General features: G+C 38.0%; 4 protein-coding genes across 14 annotated transcripts in view; 2 read left to right on the forward strand and 2 right to left on the reverse strand.

Annotated features, from left to right (window-relative positions):
* The window catches only part of LOC122570406 (sushi, von Willebrand factor type A, EGF and pentraxin domain-containing protein 1), a 52524-nt gene extending 40720 nt beyond the window's left edge, over positions 1-11804 (forward strand). For 3 of the 4 annotated variants that reach the window (XM_043732673.1, XM_043732672.1, XM_043732671.1), the window contains exons 21-37: positions 77-918; positions 1151-2034; positions 2164-2411; positions 2499-2630; positions 2697-2862; positions 3005-3256; positions 3365-3906; positions 4005-4217; positions 4305-4460; positions 4670-4793; positions 5069-5131; positions 6321-6511; positions 7168-7805; positions 8182-8531; positions 8986-9188; positions 9271-9384; positions 10833-11804. In XM_043732673.1, coding sequence (XP_043588608.1) covers positions 77-918; positions 1151-2034; positions 2164-2411; positions 2499-2630; positions 2697-2862; positions 3005-3256; positions 3365-3906; positions 4005-4217; positions 4305-4460; positions 4670-4793; positions 5069-5131; positions 6321-6511; positions 7168-7805; positions 8182-8531; positions 8986-9188; positions 9271-9384; positions 10833-10864 — 5150 coding nt within the window. In that variant the 3' untranslated portion in view covers positions 10865-11804. The remainder of the gene's footprint in view (positions 1-76; positions 919-1150; positions 2035-2163; positions 2412-2498; positions 2631-2696; positions 2863-3004; positions 3257-3364; positions 3907-4004; positions 4218-4304; positions 4461-4669; positions 4794-5068; positions 5132-6320; positions 6512-7167; positions 7806-8181; positions 8532-8985; positions 9189-9270; positions 9385-10832) is intronic. The other variant, XM_043732674.1, reaches the window with a different exon arrangement.
* The window catches only part of LOC122570409 (neutral ceramidase), a 139739-nt gene that overhangs the window by 119948 nt on the left and 507 nt on the right, over positions 1-19284 (reverse strand). The window lies entirely within an intron of this gene.
* LOC122570418 lies at positions 12315-13954 on the reverse strand. Of its 4 annotated transcripts, none has more exons than XM_043732707.1 (4): positions 13560-13954; positions 12859-13257; positions 12764-12800; positions 12315-12671 (listed from the first exon to the last, which is right to left on the reverse strand). In XM_043732707.1, the coding sequence occupies exons 2-4, from the start codon at positions 12898-12900 to the stop codon at positions 12340-12342; spliced, it is 411 nt and encodes a 136-aa protein (XP_043588642.1). In that variant the 5' UTR covers positions 12901-13257; positions 13560-13954; the 3' UTR covers positions 12315-12339. The 4 variants fall into 4 exon arrangements, with proteins under 4 accessions (XP_043588642.1, XP_043588641.1, XP_043588643.1 ...); XM_043732706.1 differs by having other exon boundaries at positions 12859-13390; XM_043732708.1 differs by lacking the exon at positions 12859-13257.
* Positions 14213-19281, forward strand: LOC122570412. Of its 5 annotated transcripts, none has more exons than XM_043732689.1 (6): positions 14213-14390; positions 15805-15819; positions 16265-16339; positions 16422-16725; positions 16843-17252; positions 17366-19281. In XM_043732689.1, exons 2-6 carry the CDS (start codon positions 15817-15819, stop codon positions 17912-17914), a joined length of 1341 nt encoding a protein of 446 aa, XP_043588624.1. In that variant the 5' UTR covers positions 14213-14390; positions 15805-15816; the 3' UTR covers positions 17915-19281. The 5 variants fall into 5 exon arrangements, with proteins under 5 accessions (XP_043588624.1, XP_043588623.1, XP_043588627.1 ...); XM_043732688.1 differs by having other exon boundaries at positions 14216-14390; positions 16807-17252; XM_043732690.1 differs by lacking the exons at positions 14213-14390; positions 15805-15819 and adding an exon at positions 14857-15510 and having other exon boundaries at positions 16807-17252.

Genomic DNA, 19284 nt, shown 5'->3' on the forward strand with positions numbered 1-19284 from the left:
TTAATACTGTTTCCCCTTCAGCCTATACGAGAACTGAAAAAATCTAGCTTCTAACTCTCTCTACTGTCACTTTCAGTGCATTGTCCAGCCGGAACATTCGCTGGAGAAAAGCAAAAGCAATGCACATCCTGTCCGAAAGGCTTCTACCAAAACAGCGACCGCCAAGGATCCTGCTTGCGCTGTCCATTCGGTACATACACTCGAGAAGAGGGTTCCAAGAGCATAGACGACTGTATTCCCGTTTGTGGATACGGCACCTATTCTCCAACAGGTCTGGTACCATGTCTGGAGTGTCCCAGAAACAGCTATACAGGAGAGCCGCCAGTTGGCGGCTACAAAGACTGCCAGACCTGCCCGGCAGGAACCTTCACCTACCAGCCAGCTGCTCCAGGTCGAGATCGATGCAGAGCCAAATGTTCTCCTGGCATGTACTCCGACACAGGACTGGCTCCCTGTGCTCAGTGCCCTAAGGACTTCTTCCAACCTCAACACGGAGCTACCACCTGCGTTGAATGTCCGACAAATATGTACACCGATGGTGCAGGAGCAGTTGGACGAGAAGAATGCAAGCCGGTGCAGTGCACCGACAGTGTGTGTCAACATGGAGGCTTGTGTGTTCCCATGGGACACGGTATCCAATGCCTCTGCCCTGCCGGATTCTCTGGAAGGCGCTGTGAAATCGATATCGACGAGTGTGCCTCTCAGCCTTGTTATAATGGAGCTACTTGCATAGACTTGCCACAGGGTTATAGGTGTCAGTGTGCTAATGGTTATTCTGGAGTTAATTGCCAGGAAGAAAAGTCAGATTGTTCGAACGATACGTGTCCTGAGAGAGCTATGTGCAAGGACGAACCTGGATTTAATAACTACACGTGCCTTTGTCGCTCTGGGTACACTGGAGTCGACTGTGATATCACTGTGAGTATTGAACCATTTATATCTTAGAGTTGGTAATCGTTGGAATAATCAAGGATATGTCAAGTTTAAGATTCTTCTCCTATTTCCGTGTTTAACATTTCAATATCTGTTTCTTCGTACTGTTCCCTTATTTAGTATCAGGGGACAAATTTTCTATCGTTAACGAAAAATTTACAGTTTCTCTTGCTTCTCAAAATAGCAATTAACGCCTAATAATAATGTCTATTTGCAGATAAACCCATGCACAGCCAGTGGAAACCCTTGCAACAACGGCGCCACCTGCGTAGCGCTGCAACAAGGTCGCTACAAATGCGACTGCCTACCAGGCTGGGAGGGTCAGAGCTGTGAAATCAACACAGACGACTGTGCTGAAAAACCATGCTTACTAGGCGCCAACTGCACAGATTTAGTAGCCGACTTCAGCTGTGACTGTCCTGCAGGATTCACCGGCAAACGGTGTCACGAGAAAATAGATTTATGCTCAGGAAATCCTTGTCTAAATGGAATATGCGTAGATAATCTATTCAGCCACGAATGCATCTGTCATCCAGGATGGACAGGTGCAGCTTGCGAAACGAATATCAACGAATGTTCTAGCAAACCTTGCAAGAACAATGGCCAATGTATCGATCAGGTTGATGGATACACTTGCACCTGTGAACCAGGTTATACAGGCAAACAGTGTCAACACACTATCGACGACTGTGCCTCTGAACCTTGTCAAAACGGAGGGACCTGCATGGATCAGTTGGAAGGATTCGTTTGTAAATGTAGACCGGGTTTCGTTGGACTTCAGTGTGAAGCTGAATTGGATGAATGTCTCAGTGACCCATGCAGCCCTGTTGGAACAGATCGTTGCGTTGATTTGGATAATACTTTTATTTGTCACTGTCGCGAGGGTTATACCGGATCAGCGTGTGAGATCAATATCGATGACTGTGCATCAGATCCTTGTCTAAATGGCGCCACGTGCAGAGACGAGGTCGGTGGGTTTAAATGTATGTGCCCTGAAGGTTGGACTGGAGTTTATTGCGAGGTGGACGTTGGAATGTGCCAAAATCATCCTTGTCAGAACGATGCGGCTTGCGTGGATTTGTTCATAGATTACTTTTGTGTGTAAGTATAATGATAGAGTGGTGTGATTTGTTTGTTTATGTACTGTGCAGAAGTGCAGACATTTGTGGTATTTTCATGTTATTGTTGAGATTCGGATTGTTTGTAACGATTTAAAATATTCTGTAACAGATGCCCGTCAGGAACGGATGGGAAACAATGTGAAACAGCACCCGAGCGTTGTATTGGCAATCCTTGCATGCACAATGGACGTTGCCAAGACTTTGGATCTGGTCTCAACTGTACTTGTCCCGATGACTACACTGGAATCGGTTGTCAATACGAATATGATGCTTGTCAGGCTGGCGCGTGTAAGAACGGAGCTACGTGCATTGACGAAGGTCCTGGATTTACTTGCATTTGTCCATCAGGGTACACAGGTATTTTACTCGATAAATTACAAGACAATAATTTAGATAGAAATTTAAATACCATAGACAAAGTGTTATCGTATAAATATTATTCAGGCAAAACGTGCGAGGATGATATAATCGACTGCAAAGAGAATTCATGTCCACCATCAGCAACGTGCATCGATCTTACTGGCAAATTCTTCTGCCAATGTCCTTTCAACTTGACTGGTGACGATTGCAGAAAGTGTAAGTATACGTAGCATTTTTGTAATAATTAAAATACACGTGTAATAATTGGTAATATTCTTTCAGCTATCCAAGTGGATTACGATTTGTACTTTAGTGACCCAGCGCGCAGTAGCGCAGCCCAAGTGATTCCATTCTTTACTGGAGGAAGAAAGAGCCTAACAGTGGCCATGTGGGTGCAATATACTCAAAAAGATGAAGCTGGAATATTCTTCACTCTCTACTCAGTCAGGTAGACGCTCACATTGACACTTTTTTCTTCTATATCGATTTAAATCAAAGTTTCCCAATAATAATAATTTATTATTAACGCGTTGTTATATTATTACAACAATAATCATAGAAATATATTATTTGCTTCGTTTCTGTTTCAGCTCTCCACACGTTCCTATGAACAGAAGACTTATGATCCAAGCACACAGCAATGGAGTCCAAGTGTCGTTATTCCACGATCTGCAAGATGTTTATCTGCCATTCAGAGAGTATGCAACGATTAACGATGGCCAGTGGCATCACGTTGCCGTAGTTTGGAATGGTGAAAACGGTGGAGAATTGATCTTAATAACAGAGGGTCTAATTGCCAGTAAGACGGAAGGTTATGGAAGTGGAAGATCTCTTCCTGCCTAGTGAGTACCTTGTCCTAGTTATCTACAATACATACGTATAATTGGCTCGTCTCATCTAACTATGCTTCGCTTAACCACACATGAACTTATAAAAACTCCATCTTTCAGTGCCTGGGCAGTGCTAGGTAAGCCACAGAGCGAAAATACGAAAGGCTACACGGAATCAGGCTTCCAAGGACATCTGACCAAGGTACAAATCTGGAGTCGAGCCTTACATATCACGAACGAGATCCAGAAACAAGTTCGTGACTGTCGTACCGAACCTGTTCTCTACCAAGGTTTAGTCTTGACTTGGGCAGGCTACGATGACACAGTCGGAGGAGTAGAGAGAGTCGTGCCTTCGCACTGTGGACAAAGAGTATGTCCACCTGGATACGGCGGTACCAAGTGTCAACAATTGGAATCCGACAAAATTCCACCGAAAATGGAGCACTGTCCGGGCGACCTTTGGGTGATCGCCAAGAACGGCTCAGCTATAGTTAGCTGGGATGAACCGAAATTCGTCGATAACGTTGGTATAGTGAGGATCCAGGAGAAGAATGGACATAGGTCAGGACAAACATTAATGTGGGGAACGTACGATATTAGTTACGTTGCTTATGACCAGGCTGGAAACTCTGCCAGCTGCAATTTCAAGGTCTATGTACTATGTAGGTGAACTCTACGTACAATTCGAATTGTGTTTTCTAGTATTACGCGACTTTTATGAAACAGAGATATTTCAGGGATAATTTGTTTCATCTTTCAGCCGACTTCTGCCCAGAATTACCAGATCCAATTGGAGGCACGCAACAATGCAAAGACTGGGGCTCTGGTGGCCAGTTCAAGGTCTGCGAGATATTCTGCAACACTGGATTGAGGTTCTCTCAAGAAGTACCGAAATTCTACACCTGCGGAGCTGAAGGATTCTGGAGACCAACCAACGATCCATCCCTTCCTCTCATCTATCCAGCTTGTACAAGTAAGTTTAACGTTAAATTGCCTCTCCTATTCTTCTTTTTCATTTGTTGTTCTAATTATGTATCATACTGTTATATCTGTTGCTCAGGTGCCACACCAGCGCAGCGTGTATTCAGAATCAAAATGAACTTCCCAACATCAGTGCTATGTAACGAAGCTGGTCAAGGGGTACTCAAGAAGAAAGTTCGAGATGCTGTGAATTCTTTGAATAGAGATTGGAATTTCTGCTCATATTCGTACGAAGGTAAGCAATATTTTGTATAACGTACGAATTATTTGTAGAACTATTTTTCATTCGACATAAAAGAAAATTTGTGGCTCTCGTTGTAAGTGCCGAAGAAAGCTTAAAATAGCAATCAGTTCAGCCCTTAGATGGTTTAATCCACAGCCTCGTTATATCATACTTTGTACTATACTAAAAAATTCTTAACGAATGTATTTTGTCTTTCATAGGAACTCGCGAATGCAAAGATTTGCACATCGATGTTCAATGCGACCATCGTATACGCACCACCAGAGAAACGAACGAAGAGGATGGTGGAACTTACATAATCTCAGCAGTAGTTCCAGCTGAACCGTAAGTATTTTATCCTATCAACCAACAGTATCTCCGCGTCAAACAATAAACGTCCGCGCTGTTCAAACAAATAGAATGAAAAGTTATAGAATAGAAAGAAATAGAACTGAAATTTCTATTTGAAACGGATATCACGTCCACTTTAGTTATAGCAATGAAATTTATAATCTACTAAACATCGCGATACAGCTTCGAAAAATCATGGAAAAATAACATCGGATAGGATGTGCGAGAATGATTGGTACTTAGCATTTGTTACTTGTGTTGCATCGTAGAACGAGACAAGCTCGGCAAGGAAGCGATACCTACGAGGTGGAGATCTCGTTCCCGGCGATAAAGTAAGGACACAGCAACTCGATTTAAGCCACGTGCGAAACGTATCATTGTACATGTGTTCTCGTCATTCGGGTCTCGGTATTATCCGACATTCATCTCACCATTTTTAAATATATTAAGATCCACGTTACATGAAGCATTTTACCATTCCGAGCGAAATCACGGATGCATGAATCGTACATGGAGAAACAATAATCGTAATCTATATCATAATGTTACTAAACTCGAACTAATTAGACTAATTAAATAGGTCGGCTCTTCTAACGTGACGAGGAACCGTTCTTGTCAAATGTGTATCTATAAGAGGAGAATCGCGCGATGGTCGATTTTAATAAGTTGTCGTTTTAATATCGTTTATATTATTTTTATTTGTTTCTGTCGACGATGTGATTATTCATTTATGGAATAGTTATGGTACGAACGAGATTCTGACAACTGTTAAGTCGACTCTAACCGACAATTACGAAGTAAACGCTGGTATGCACGTTGTTACTAACTGTTCACACACGACGGACTAGTTGAATGGGACACTTTACCAGGAACCAACGAGTCGATAGTAGAATAACAATGTAACTGGAACCGCGTAACACTGGACTTGAAACCAAGCTGTTAGATTAAACAATGAATAGTTTTAACGGACTATATTTTATTTCTCATCGTTCGGAAACCATAAAGGCTATATTTTTCAATCCAATGAACTTCTTAACCAAACTTTCACAAATATTTTTGTGAAAATTATTTTATACGATCTGATGATTTTAATTTTTCAATTGTTACGTATATACGTTGTTTGGAATTTCTAACGAAGAATTTTGTTCAGAATTTATAAATCCATAGAAATCGGATATGTAATATGTTAGAAACTATTGATTGTTTTAAATACCAAACAGCTTCGGTTCGCGATATTAACAGAAGATTAAACCTCCCAACGACATTCTGCCACTGGCATGTAATACATTAGAATTCCAGGATGTGTTGGATATTAAACATTACGTAGGTATATAAATTAATCGGTGTCGATATACCACTTAATAGGCGACACTACTGGCCAGGAACCAATGGAAAGGCTGCCTGATTACCTCCGCCTTCAGATAACGGCTGTACATACTTGCGCATACTCTCCTTTTGCCTGCCGCTAAAATAGACCGCTCATCGATTTCCAATTTATCAATTGAATTTCATATTTTATAGCGACCCGATTTTGAACGCAAACTCGAACGAGAGAGCGACTGTTCAAACTCTGTTGGAGAGATTAATCCTGGAGGAAGATCAGTTCGACGTTCACGATATTTTGCCCAATACCGTGCCAGATCCAGCTTCTTTGATGTTGGAGTCTGATTATGATTGTCCTGTTGGACAAGTCGTTATGGCACCTGATTGTGGTAAGTATGTTTAAAAGATTTTGAAACAGTTGTTGCAAATTGTTGTGGTATTTAATTCCTCGCAGTTAAAAAGATTAGACTAAGCCTTGAAAAATAAAATGGGTGGATACTGTACACGTTTTCACATCCCTCCTTCCTAATCAGAATATCTTCCCACTCGCCTCATTTGAATCGCTGTATTCTCGACTAGAATATCTAAATAATTACGTAAACGCGTACGTTCCTAATTGGAATATTCAAATAATCCACTTAAACGCATTCCGCATAAACCATTTCTACTCGAATTAGACTAACTGTAATTTCCTATGTCATCGTCTAGAACACGTACGTATTTAGATATGTTCCAAATGTACCTATAACGAATTAGAATATTCAAACACCCGCCTAAATCCCCCCAAAAGTTCTAAGCTTCAAACCCAACCTCACGCTCACGCGAATTGCATGAGATTCCCAATTTCTGTAATTTTAAATGTTTTGTAATTTTCCTCTGTTCATTCCCACGCAGAATATTCAAACAGCCATCTAAATTCCCCTCCGATATCCCGAACCCCACGTATATCTCATTTTCATCAATTTCCTATGTCCTCAGATGTCTTCCTTGATTGTCCAAAGAACCATAAACCTCATATTTAACCCCATATTCATGCTAATTGCAGTGCCATGCGCCGTGGGAACGTATTACGACGAAGAAACGAAACAGTGTCTGTCCTGTCCAGTGGGAAGCTACCAGAGCGAATCAGGTCAACTGAAATGCAGTTCCTGTCCGGTGATAGCAGGACGTCCTAGCGTAACGGTGGGACCAGGTGCTCGAAGCGCAGCCGATTGCAAGGAGCAATGTCCCGCTGGAAAATACTACGACGACCTGGCTGGTCTCTGTCGAAGTTGCGGCCATGGTTTCTATCAACCTAACGAGGGTAGTTTCTCGTGTTTGTTGTGCGGCCTGGGAAAAACTACTAGAACAGCAGAAGCTGTGTCTCGAGAAGAATGCAGAGACGAGTGCGGCTCTGGACAGCAATTGGCTGTCGAAGGAAAATGCGAACCCTGCCCAAGAGGAAGTTACAGAACTCAGGGTGTTCAAGCTGCCTGTCAAGCGTGTCCTGTTGGCAGAACGACACCGAATATGGGTTCTGCGGCGATAGAAGAATGTTCTCTGCCTGTATGCGAACCTGGAACGTATTTGAACGGAACGCTGAACGAATGTGTGGAGTGCAAGAAGGGAACGTATCAGTCGGAGCCGCAGCAGACCTTCTGCATACCTTGTCCTCCTAATACTAGTACCAAAGGAACAGCTGCGGTAAGTTTCGTTTTCTCTGTAACTGTGACTTTTAACATTTACGGTAGAACTCGGTTCGTTTAAACTTCTCTTAACACCGTAAATTCTAATACAATTTTTATTCTTTAAGAATTTCAACATTTTTTAGAAACTCGAGTTTCTCAAAATTTCTGAAAAATCGTTAACTTCTCGATTTTTAAGGACTTGAGATTCTTAATTTTAATTTTTCGAACATTTCAGAATGTTCAACCCTTAAGTTTCTAAGCGTTTCAGAATTTTTAATAAATAGAATACGGATTGGAATACGATTGTTAGAAATACCATGCTCCGATAACTGGTCGACAGAGTTAATTCAGTATTTTTAATTAAAATGTGTTGCTTCCTTTTTCTAAATTAGACCAGCAAAGCTGATTGCACTAACCCATGCGAGACAAGCGACGCGGAAATGCACTGCGACGCGAACGCGTATTGCTTGCTGATACCGGAAACGAGCGACTTCAAATGCGAGTGCAAGCCAGGGTATAATGGAACCGGAACCGAGTGCACCGATGTCTGCATGGGCTATTGCGATAACGAAGGAGTATGTCTTAAAGATTCGCGAGGTCAACCATCCTGCAGATGCAGCGGAAGTTTCACCGGAAAACGGTGTACGGAAAAGTCCGAGTTCTTCTATATCACAGGCGGCATTGCTGGTGGAGTAATCCTAATCATCTTCGTCGTTCTTCTTGTATGGATGATCTGTGTCAGGTTAGTGGGCCACAAAATTATCAACTCTTTCTTTACATCTAACTACATATTCGTTAATTTCTAACAAATTCATTTCTTCACCAAGTAGGTGAGCAATCTATGAATTTTTCTACATAATCATTTTTGATAATATGAAATCGATTACTAAATTTAAGGATCTCAAAATGTACGTAAATTGGCGATTTGAAAATCTGCTGTTGGATATTTGTAAAAAAAAAAAAAAAAGAAGAGATATGAATCTAATTATAATAATGTGACGATAAAAAGAATATAAATTGCCTTTCGTAAAAATAATCTGAACCGTAATATTTACATATTAATACACGATGTATGACTATATCGTAGTAATATGTATAATAATACCATAAATTGGAGAATGAAAGGGGGGATTTTCTGCGAGCAGAACAATCTTCTAGAAATATCAAGTGAAAAATAAGATAAATTCTCTCTACAGAGCTTCCAGAAAGAAGGAACCTAAAAAGATGCTAACACCAGCGACAGACCAAAATGGTTCGCAAGTGAACTTCTATTACGGCGCGCCCACGCCGTACGCGGAATCTATCGCGCCGTCCCACCATAGTACCTACGCTCACTATTACGACGATGAGGAGGACGGCTGGGAAATGCCTAACTTTTACAACGAGACCTACATGAAAGGTGAGAATAAAAACGGGACACTGCGAGAAGTACACATTAAGTTTCACAACTTTCACCACTTCTCTCTGCGTCTTCTTTCCAGAGAGTCTGCACAATGGCAAAATGAACAGTCTTGCACGCTCCAACGCCAGTATTTACGGCACGAAAGACGACCTTTACGATAGACTGAAACGTCATGCGTATCCTGGCAAGAAAGGTTGGCATACCATTTCCAAATAAGCCTTCAGTGTCTCCTTCTTTCCTTTTCCGATAATAAAAGAATTTGTAAAAATACTCGTGAACCATGCGACCGGACTGTGGATATTTATGCATTTATAATATATTATAATACGCGCAAAGATAACCAAGAATGAGTACAAACGTAAAGATATGACGTGTAAAATATCAAAAATAAAATACGCGTTAGAAGATTTAGAATTTAAGAGCGTCGCTTCCTTATCAGTGTCTATAAAAGTATCAGTTTGCATAGATAACTTCGCAGTCTGGTTATCACATTAAGGGTAACTATAATTTATTAGATTGTAGTACCTATAAGTATCAAGATAACCCGAAGGTTATCATTTTAAGTGATTTTTTTAACGACGGATACGAAATACACTGCTGAAAATGATTGTAGATTCGCTATTACGAATGGTTCTACTGAACCGATCAAGCGACCACAAATACAAAAGGCCTATACGCTTAATATAAATTTCAATTTTTGTTCGTACGATATAAAGATTGACTTTTAGACAATCGTTAAAAGAAATAAAAATAAGTAAGTAATTACAATAAAAATCAATCCCCTAACTTTTTTTAGAGGCATATATGTATACTTTCTTACGAAAAAGGTAACTACTAGTGTCCTTACAAAGAATACGACAAATATTCCTTCCATAGGATATTCTTCCATTGAAAGCATCTAAATACCGTGCTATAAACATTTCTCTCGTATCATTGGAAACAACGGAGGTATGAAAGTAGCCTGTTTCAGCTGGAACAGCCTGTATTTATACTTATGTATATAATTGTCCAGATAATGCGGTGGTACCTACGACCGTAACTTTTCTATATCTAAAGGTCAAATTGCAATAGGTCGTTGGGTTCGCCTTCGCGTCATCTGCCGTACTGTATTAAAATAGAAATGACGCTACAGAAAAACATTCCGCGCATCTTCCTCCATTTTCATTCGTTCTGCCGATCCATCAGGACTCTCAACCTGTGGATCGTGATCCCACGAGAGTGGCAGGATGTTTTCTGAATGGTCACCACAGTTATTCTTACAGTCTTATTAGTTGTAATTATTTTTATAGAATACTCTATAGAATATTAAACGTTAAGTTACTTAAACATTAGTCCAGAATATTACATATAAAAAATCCATTTTTTGTGCGTTTTCTTTATCCTCTTAAAAATTCCTTCTTATACAAATGTTAAAGAGAAAGGTTGCAGATCATTGTCTTATTACGAAAGAATATCACGACACGAAGATATTTAGGAAATAATTTGCTCCAAGATAATAAAAAAAAAAGCGAAACACAGTCGGGCGATATGGTCCGCTCAATTCTTATCCGTTCTATTCTCCCTCGGGGCCAAAACTTTGAAATTTCCAGGAAACTGAATGAGAAAAAATAGTTCTAACGAGGTGCGCAAATATTTTTCCAGACAAAAGCGACAGCGATAGCGAGGGCCAGTGACCACGACGAGCGACCCGCGTTCTACCATCGTAGAATACAAAGAAGAAAGAAAAGTACATCCTAGTTACGCAGATTTTATAAAGGATGTCCCATCGTCGAGACCAATTTATTTATTATTCCCAGACGAGGATCGTACCGGGGTGGCGCGTTCGAGGAGATTCGTGGTTTCCGGCGTGGAAAAAAAGGTCGAAATCGAACCCGCGTGAACCTCTCGAACGCGTGTATTCGCGTCGAACGTGTACAATGATACAAAGTGACGTTGCGTTGATCGATTTATCCAGAGACGAGATCGAGTCCTGGAACGACGATCCGTCGTCCTTTTTTTTTTTTTTCTTAAGTAGGATCGTTGTTTCGGCACCCGTTAACACATCGATCAACGAAATCGAGAGAACGAAACGTTCGCAACGAAAAAGAAAAGACTATTAAGCGTGAGGTTGTAATTTTATGTAATTTATAATACCACCTAGCCTAGCTAAGGACTATTCTCTTTTTTATTTTCTATCGATTAACTTTCCACGTCTTTCTCTCTCTGTCTGTCCCCTACGATTTATAACGAGATGCGAACGAGAGGAGCAAGTGTGTGCATGTATGTTAATACAACTCCCCCCCCCCCCTCTCTCTCTTTTTCTCTCCCCTTTCAAGTTCACTGTCCCCCTTATACGTTAAGCGAATTTATATTTTGTTACTATAGATAATATGTGTATCACTCTCGCTGTAATATAAAAACGTTGCATGTAGGCGACTCGTGCAGATTAACCGGGGAAAGAAAACAATCAAAAAAAAAAAAAAAAAAAGAAAAAAATTGGTAAAGATGGAACGAACGATCCCAAGAACTGATCGCGAATGTACATTGAACCATGCCTACCAACCTGTTTTTCACTTGTATTGTAAAAACTTTAACAAACGGTTGTTTTTTTTATTAATAAAATATATTACAAGATACTGTAGTTTTATTATATTTATTCTTTCGTTTGAAGATCGATCTTCGTCGATCGAAGATGGCTCTTTAGATTTGAAGATTTTAATAAAATATAGCACGAAGAAATACTGCTCCCTTTTTACCACTTATCCTTTCGTTTGGATAAATTTTGATGGATTGAAACTGGATACTGTAGTTTAAATATATATTCTGCTAGAATACTGTTTTCTCTTCTGTATTATTTATCCTGTCATTTAGGTAGATTTATATCTATCAAAGTGGGATTTCACTTAATCCAAGCTATTGTTCACTTTTATCGTAAAAACCTCGGCAAACGATTGTTTCTTTATTAATAGACCGCGAATCTTTATGTAATTTCTTTATGTAATTTTTGTGAACATAATTGGAACGACGAGGGCTAAATAAACTAAAAAAGAAACTAAAAATAAAAAACTGTGCTATAATTACACGAATATCTACAGTTTGTCGATTAATAAAATTTACCATATAAATAAATATTACGATAAGATATTGCTTTTTCCGTTTTTTTTTTTTATTATTTATCATTTTGCTTGAATCGACTCTTATTAGTAGAAGTTGCGTATTTTGATTTGAATATTTTTTCGTCCAATCTTAAAGGGATTACCCTGTACATTTTGTCCTCGAACACAAAATCGTTCCAGGCATCTTTACGAGTGTCCGGCTTTAAGTGTTTGCGCATGTTGCTCGCGTGATCTTCATTGGATTTGCTTAAGCGAAAAATCGTGTCGTAATTACGTCCATTTCCAAAATTCTGTTCGTTTTCATTTGTCTTGTCGTTATCTTCGTTCTCGATATCTGATTCATCGGAGCTGATAATATAGTCCTTGTTTTCGTGGTTCACCGATTCTATCGACAAAACGTAGCAAAATATGATTGGCAAAATTATAGGAAGATGATAATACGTGTATACGATTTAAACAGGTTCGTGATTCATGTACCTTGCTTAGAATTGCCTGTCATCATCTCCAATAGCAACTGAAAGTATTTTAAGCCACTTATTGTTGTTTCATAATTACGACAATTATCGTGTTACCTTTACGTGGTCTGCAAAATCCGTGGAATCTAATTTATGCATCGTGAGTTACGTTTGCTTTGTTCCAGTTGTATGATTGCCGAGTTAATAGATTAATTACGATGTCTTGTATTCAACTACATTTTTCCCTATTTTTTTGAGAATATTATTTTTCTTGTTTGTCCATTGTAGTTTTGGTTAGTGGGTTGGATGGAGGAGCAACGATGAATTGACTGTTTGATCGATAGAATAGTTGTTCATTGTTTCGATTCCAATCATCTCGATATAAGTTTAACGCAGGCGTTCCAAAGTGCAAAATTTTCGGCATAAATCTTTGTTACAGGTATTTCGTTATAGTGACAGTTCGTAAGAGGTTGCATCATAATTGTGCTAACATCGTGATTAATCATTACGTAACTCCTAATGCATTTAAAATGTCCAGAATATTATGTACATTTAGTTTTGAAATAGTTGACTCATTAATTAAATGTGATTAATTATACTTAATTAATATTATTATATCGCATCGTTCATCTTATATTAATTATACGATCTACGATATGATGTTAAATAAATTTTTAATGTATTTATTTTTAAATTAATGAAATGAAAAAAGATAAATGATTAATAAACAAAGTGATCATGGTCGCAAATGAAAATATTGCGTAGTTCCAAATATTATCCATTTTCGTAATCGTATCACGTGGATACGTAACACGTACCATCAACTCCATCTAGTAACACGTTACGTTCTTCGCGGAACTGATTCACTCCAACGATAAAGTTGCTGAATTATTAATGCGGCGTATTCCAAAATAGATTAGTCGCATACCGCAAAAAAACAAATACATCGCATTTTTATGTAACTGACCTAGTACTTTGTCACGTAACCATTGTTTCAATGTGCTCGAACGAACCTATATTTTTACATCATGCAACAGACCTCGCACTATATGTCACTAGAAGAGCGACACAAATATTTACATAAGTAGTAACTTTCTGCTCTTCTTTATACGCAGTAACGTTACTTTACTACTCAAACAAACTTCTCGTTCAAAAATAAATCTCGAACCTGCCTAACATGACTATAGAATATGGGAGAATTTTAGTCGTAGGGTGACTTAAATTACGAGTGTCGAAAAGTGGAAAAATACGATTATCGACTGGAACTTCCCTGGTCCCATATCGAATCTACGTGTCAGACTTCTTCCCACTGCAGCGTTCCTTTGCAACGATTGGTCGCTAGTGTGCTCATCTACGCTCAGATTGGTCGAAAGTGACGTGCTGTAGCATCTGACGTTCAACCAGACACCGGATCCGAGGCGCGTTGGTACCGTGACGTGTTTAATCCCGCACTACCGACGTTCCAGCTCGCATTCCGCGAAGAAGATTCGGAGAGGTGTGTCAGTGCGAAGGATTAGTGCTCGAGTTACGTACGAAATCGTTTGAATTCTCGAATTAACACGTATCCCACAAAGAAATTAGAATTGTCGGTACATAAAATAGTTCTCGCGTTCCAAGTGGAAGGTACAACACCTATTGTTTCAAGGAGGGTGAGTGATATATTTCAACTTATCGTGTTCTGCCTATACGTTAGATCTGGCCGCCGTTTCTATCTGCATTATATAACCATAGATCGTGCTAATTTTGTCATTTATTGAACTGGCAGTACACGAAATTACGCCGCAACTATGTAGCAAACAGTGCGAATCGATCGGACGACGTAGCGCTCGCCTATATACGTCCTAGCTGTTGTGCAAAATATAGTATTCCAGAAAGGTTCCGAGTCATTGTATATCTCGTGTGTATCACGCGACTGATTTCGATCATTTTCTGCGCAAATTCGCTTTTCGCACCGCAACGTAGTACAAACGAATAATACCGTAACGTGAACCGGTTTGCGAAAATTTAGTCACATGCGTCGAGACTGCCTGTTACGTAACGAGATTAGTATTAGCAACGTAGAATGGAAGTTTCCTATCCCTGCGTATCCTAGAGGTAGAAAAACAACGCTGACATATCGATTCTTATCGACGGCTTTTTTATGGCAATCGATAATCTTGGTATTCTTATTTTCTGATTCTATATATGTGCGTCTTGATACACAAATCAAGTATTGAAAATCTATAGTAATACACGATATAGTTCATATCAAAACTAACAAATGTTATTTAGCATTCCTCGTAAGAATTGGAAAATTTCGGCTTCTCTTAGATACGATATTGTATATTTTATCTGTTGTTATGTTTGTTACTTCATAACTTTTAATTGAGCATATTTCTTCAATAAAGAAATGCTTGGTCAATAATAAAAATTTATTCGAAGTTTAAGGCTATGTCATAACATTGTATGTATATATTATATACTATACTACAAGTTATCGATTATAGTTCTTGTAGTTTCGTAGAATTATATAAAATAATTGATAATTATCAATGCCTATCAATATTTTTCCATCTCTTTTCGATTCGCAACGAAAAGCATTCGATAAGCAACGTATCAAGTATGAAAGAATATAGCGGCTCGACGATAAAAATTGCCTGTTGCCTGAAACGAAACGCGATTGGCTTGATGTCAGAACGCGTTTGAAAACATACGATTATCGAATCGCACTCTTTGCGCCGATATTGCGCGAATAACAGTACACTAAACGTTTACTCCGTGGTTTGATAAGTATGTAATCATTGAAAAATCAAAGATCAGATCGTACATGCACGTTTTACATGTACATAAACGTTTGTGTGCGTGTGGCATGTAAACAATGATAGCAAGAGTATTCTCTACGCCTCCATTGACTTTAGAAATATGTATATTTTTAATATATTTAATCATCGAATTATATTGCACAAGGAAAGAAACGTTTAGTTGTAGTTATGTATATATATAGTGTGTATTTTATATTTTCATATGTTTTATTTTTGTACATTATATTAAACTACTAAACTTCTTTGATTTTTTTGCCAACAGACCTGCCCGAATATGGTATACCTGGTTTAAAGATCTTGGTTTAAATGTCTAACTGTGTTTTCAATAAATCTGCTGATTGCACAGTGAATTAAGACCCAATGTTGTGTTTAATACATTTCGTATGATCCCCTTAACACATAGGAAACATTATCTTTTCAGCAAAATATTAACTCTGTTATCTTGATAAATTAGATCCTTGTTGGTTTGTAATACGTTTTATAGATGGAATTGTTGATATTTTTTATCTATGTATTCATAAATTTGGTATCAGAATGTACTGCCTGTTTTATATGATTTAGATGACGTATATCTTGTTGCATAAAAAGCAAAATCATTTGGAAATTGTTTTAATATTAGAGAGGTATTCAAAGTATCATTCTTCTATCTGATAGAGTCATAATTCCGTTGTATAGGAAGTCCTAATGTATCGTAAATGTGGAAATATTGATCTTTTTCATAGGTATCCAAAATCCCTCCTGTTTACGAACACCCAACAGCCAGCAACATTTCATTTGAGAAAGGAGGCGTGTTTAACGTATGTGTCCTCTTAGGTGTTAACAAGATTCCATTGAAGAACCGAATGGTGGTAATAAAATTTTAAAGAAATTATATTCTAGGTAACAAAGCCATGCAATCGTCAGCCGTGCCTGTCATTTGCTTCTCGTGGCGTGAGATCGTGGCCACCAGAGGAAGAGCCTTCACAAATGGATACAGTTCCTTTGCTAACACCGACCATGGAGACAGAATTGCTGAACGAGCCATGGGTGTTCCCACAGCCAAAAACGAATGTAACAAAAGAAACCGAGAAAGAAGCGTCCTCCATATGGGAGGAGAACTTTCAGGATTTAAGCGGTTACATGGATCCATTCCAGGGTCAATGCGATTTTCATGCAGGTGAATCACCTACTTTTAAACTATCAGGTCAGTATCCATCTATTACATGAATATCTGCATTAAGAAAGAAATATGTGTTATCTTTCTTTCTGACATTGCAATTTATAGGTACGAAATACGAGGGTAACAGTGTTTTGTCTTCAGAAGAGGGGGTGTTGAAAGATTTGATGAGTGTAACAGATGAAGAAAAGTGGAACGTGAAAATGAGTACCGCGGAGACAACCGAACATTTGAACGACAGTTGTCACAGCCTGCAATCTACATCAAATATAACTAGCAAATACGAGAGGAAAAATAGTCCAACAGAATCAAACACATCCAACTTGTGGTTAAAAATATCAAAAGGATCAACTAATGTAAATACAAGCAAACAGAATAATACAGATGTTAGTGCACCATTCCAATCCAGATATCATATAGAGGAAATTGATTTGAATGATGCTTGCCCGACTTCATTCGATTCCACCGAGAATCAACGTGAAACATGGGATGTATTACGAACAGTGGAAACCACTGGATCGGATACGTTCGATTTATTGTCGTACCTTTGCGATGTAAGTTGACAGGTGTAATTCAAATGCAAAAAAAAGTTAACATCATATAAGTAAGAAAGTAACACTGACTAAGTAAAACAATGTTCAATAAAATATCGTATACGGCTTTGTAGGATGAAATGCATTCTCCAGAAGGTAGCGTTTCAACAGATTCTTCAGTAGCATCGAAATCATGGTCACCCTCCAAATTATCCACAACGATTCCACAAACTAGCGTGAAAGTGAAAACGGAGAAGAACGAGACTGTCGTCCCAGAGTGCACAAGAAATCGAACACCATCGTCAACGATAACTTCGTCTTCTTCAGACGCACCTGTGGTATCAACGAGGAGAGCGGAACGTACGAGGATATCAGTTAGCAACAAAATAGAGAAACCTTATAGTCGAGCGCGACGGGAGAGAATAGAGCGAAAACGTTACATAGAGTCAGACTCGGACGATCGAACGTCTGTTTTGCATTATCGAGAGTCCAGGGAGAAGAACAACGAAGCCTCGCGAAAGTCACGTATGAATAAAAAAGCGAAAGAAACTGAGATGGCGAAGAAAGCGGTCGAATTGGAACGGGACAATAGGATATTGAAGATGAAGGTTGAGGAACTTGAAAAACTCGTAACATCGATGCGCAGTGCGTTATTGCGGTCCGCTTTGAAAAAAGAATTCTAAATAGCGTTTCTTTTACTTGTTTCGAATGATGGTTATGCGGCGGGTATCGCATAAGATTTTTCATTTCTATCATCATTTTTGCCTTTATATATATATATATATATACATATATATTTTGTCATATAAGAGAAGAAGGCGATGCATCATTTTCGTTTATATATAAATCTATATCACTACGACTATTAATGCGATGAATGATTTCAAATTGTATTGTTATATTTGATTCATCTCTTATTTTTTTCTTATCAATCGTTTGAAGCAGATTGTTGTTGAATTCTATGTATACATACATATATAACGTTACTCGAAGGAAAGGTGTATATATTAACATCTTACGTAAATGTTTGTTGCACAATATGTTTGTGTTTGTTCTGTTTTTGTTCAAAAACATCCTATTTACAATGTTTTATAATGCTTATAACGAAATCTATGTTCATATAATTGAAATGAACAAACAAAAAAAGAAAAAAAAAAGATAAAGAGGCAGAAGTGGGGTAAAATCTAAAATAGTATCTCTTTTGTCAAAAAGAAAAAAGATTACATAATCATATTTTGTTCAGCCTTGTATTGTACCTGATAAAAAGTATAAATATGGAGGTTAGAACAAGGTAAATTATGATCGGTAAGAATATAATTTTTTTACTGGCGTGGGCACAATAGTAGCATGATGTACAATTAATATTCGAATAAAGAACATGCTTGTCAGAATCTACCTCGTAGTGAAGAGAATTATTTTTGTAGACACTCATTGTATAATAACTTAACATGTCGGATAACAAAGGCATTTATCTAAATTCAATAATAATTCCTGTAAATTCTGTTTGTAAAGAAATTTTGATATCCATAGTGATATCATTGAATACACTTATCACAATATTACGAAAATGTTATTCTATTATTAAGCAATGTAATACAAATCAATCACTCAGAATTGTTTTTTCGTTCTTTCAGACTATGCTGTAGTGAATATTGAAAATTCTTGTACGTGTATGGAAATAAAAAAAAGAATCGTACGGGTAATAATTTTTGCATCTAGATTACTATCTAAGCTATATTAATATAGAAGATCTTATTTAAAAATAATTGAAAACGTTATTGGAGTTTTCCTAACCAGTGAAATGTAATTCTCGATATCTTATTTTTATTAAACTTATGTTTTATCTTTACACAGAATATTATAAATCTAATAAAATGTATATTTTTATATCTTATTTTGTTTTATGTTTGCATGTTACATATTAAATATTAAGCTGTGAAAAACATGTATATTATTGTTTATATTATGAAACATGTATACAACTCGAATTCTACATCCTCCTAAATGTGTAAAGAATTTGTTAATAAATGTAAGAATATCCTCCGAAAAATAA

The sequence above is a fragment of the Bombus pyrosoma genome, linkage group LG8, assembly GCF_014825855.1.
Source record: "Bombus pyrosoma isolate SC7728 linkage group LG8, ASM1482585v1, whole genome shotgun sequence".
Taxonomy (NCBI): domain Eukaryota; kingdom Metazoa; phylum Arthropoda; class Insecta; order Hymenoptera; family Apidae; genus Bombus; species Bombus pyrosoma.

Bases quoted from the DNA above. Each gene is read 5' to 3' on its own strand.
- LOC122570418 (XM_043732707.1), bottom strand. From the start codon at position 12,900: ATGCATAAATTAGATTCCACGGATTTTGCAGACCACGTAAAG. The intron at 12,801-12,858 runs GTAACACGATAA...AAATACTTTCAG, and splicing joins ATTTTGCAGACCACGTAAAG to TTGCTATTGGAGATGATGAC. The intron at 12,672-12,763 runs GTACATGAATCA...TTTTGTCGATAG, and splicing joins GACAGGCAATTCTAAGCAAG to AATCGGTGAACCACGAAAAC.
- LOC122570412 (XM_043732688.1), top strand. The intron at 16,340-16,421 runs GTATGTGTCCTC...ATTATATTCTAG, and splicing joins AGAAAGGAGGCGTGTTTAAC to GTAACAAAGCCATGCAATCG. The intron at 16,726-16,806 runs GTCAGTATCCAT...TGCAATTTATAG, and splicing joins ACCTACTTTTAAACTATCAG to GTACGAAATACGAGGGTAAC.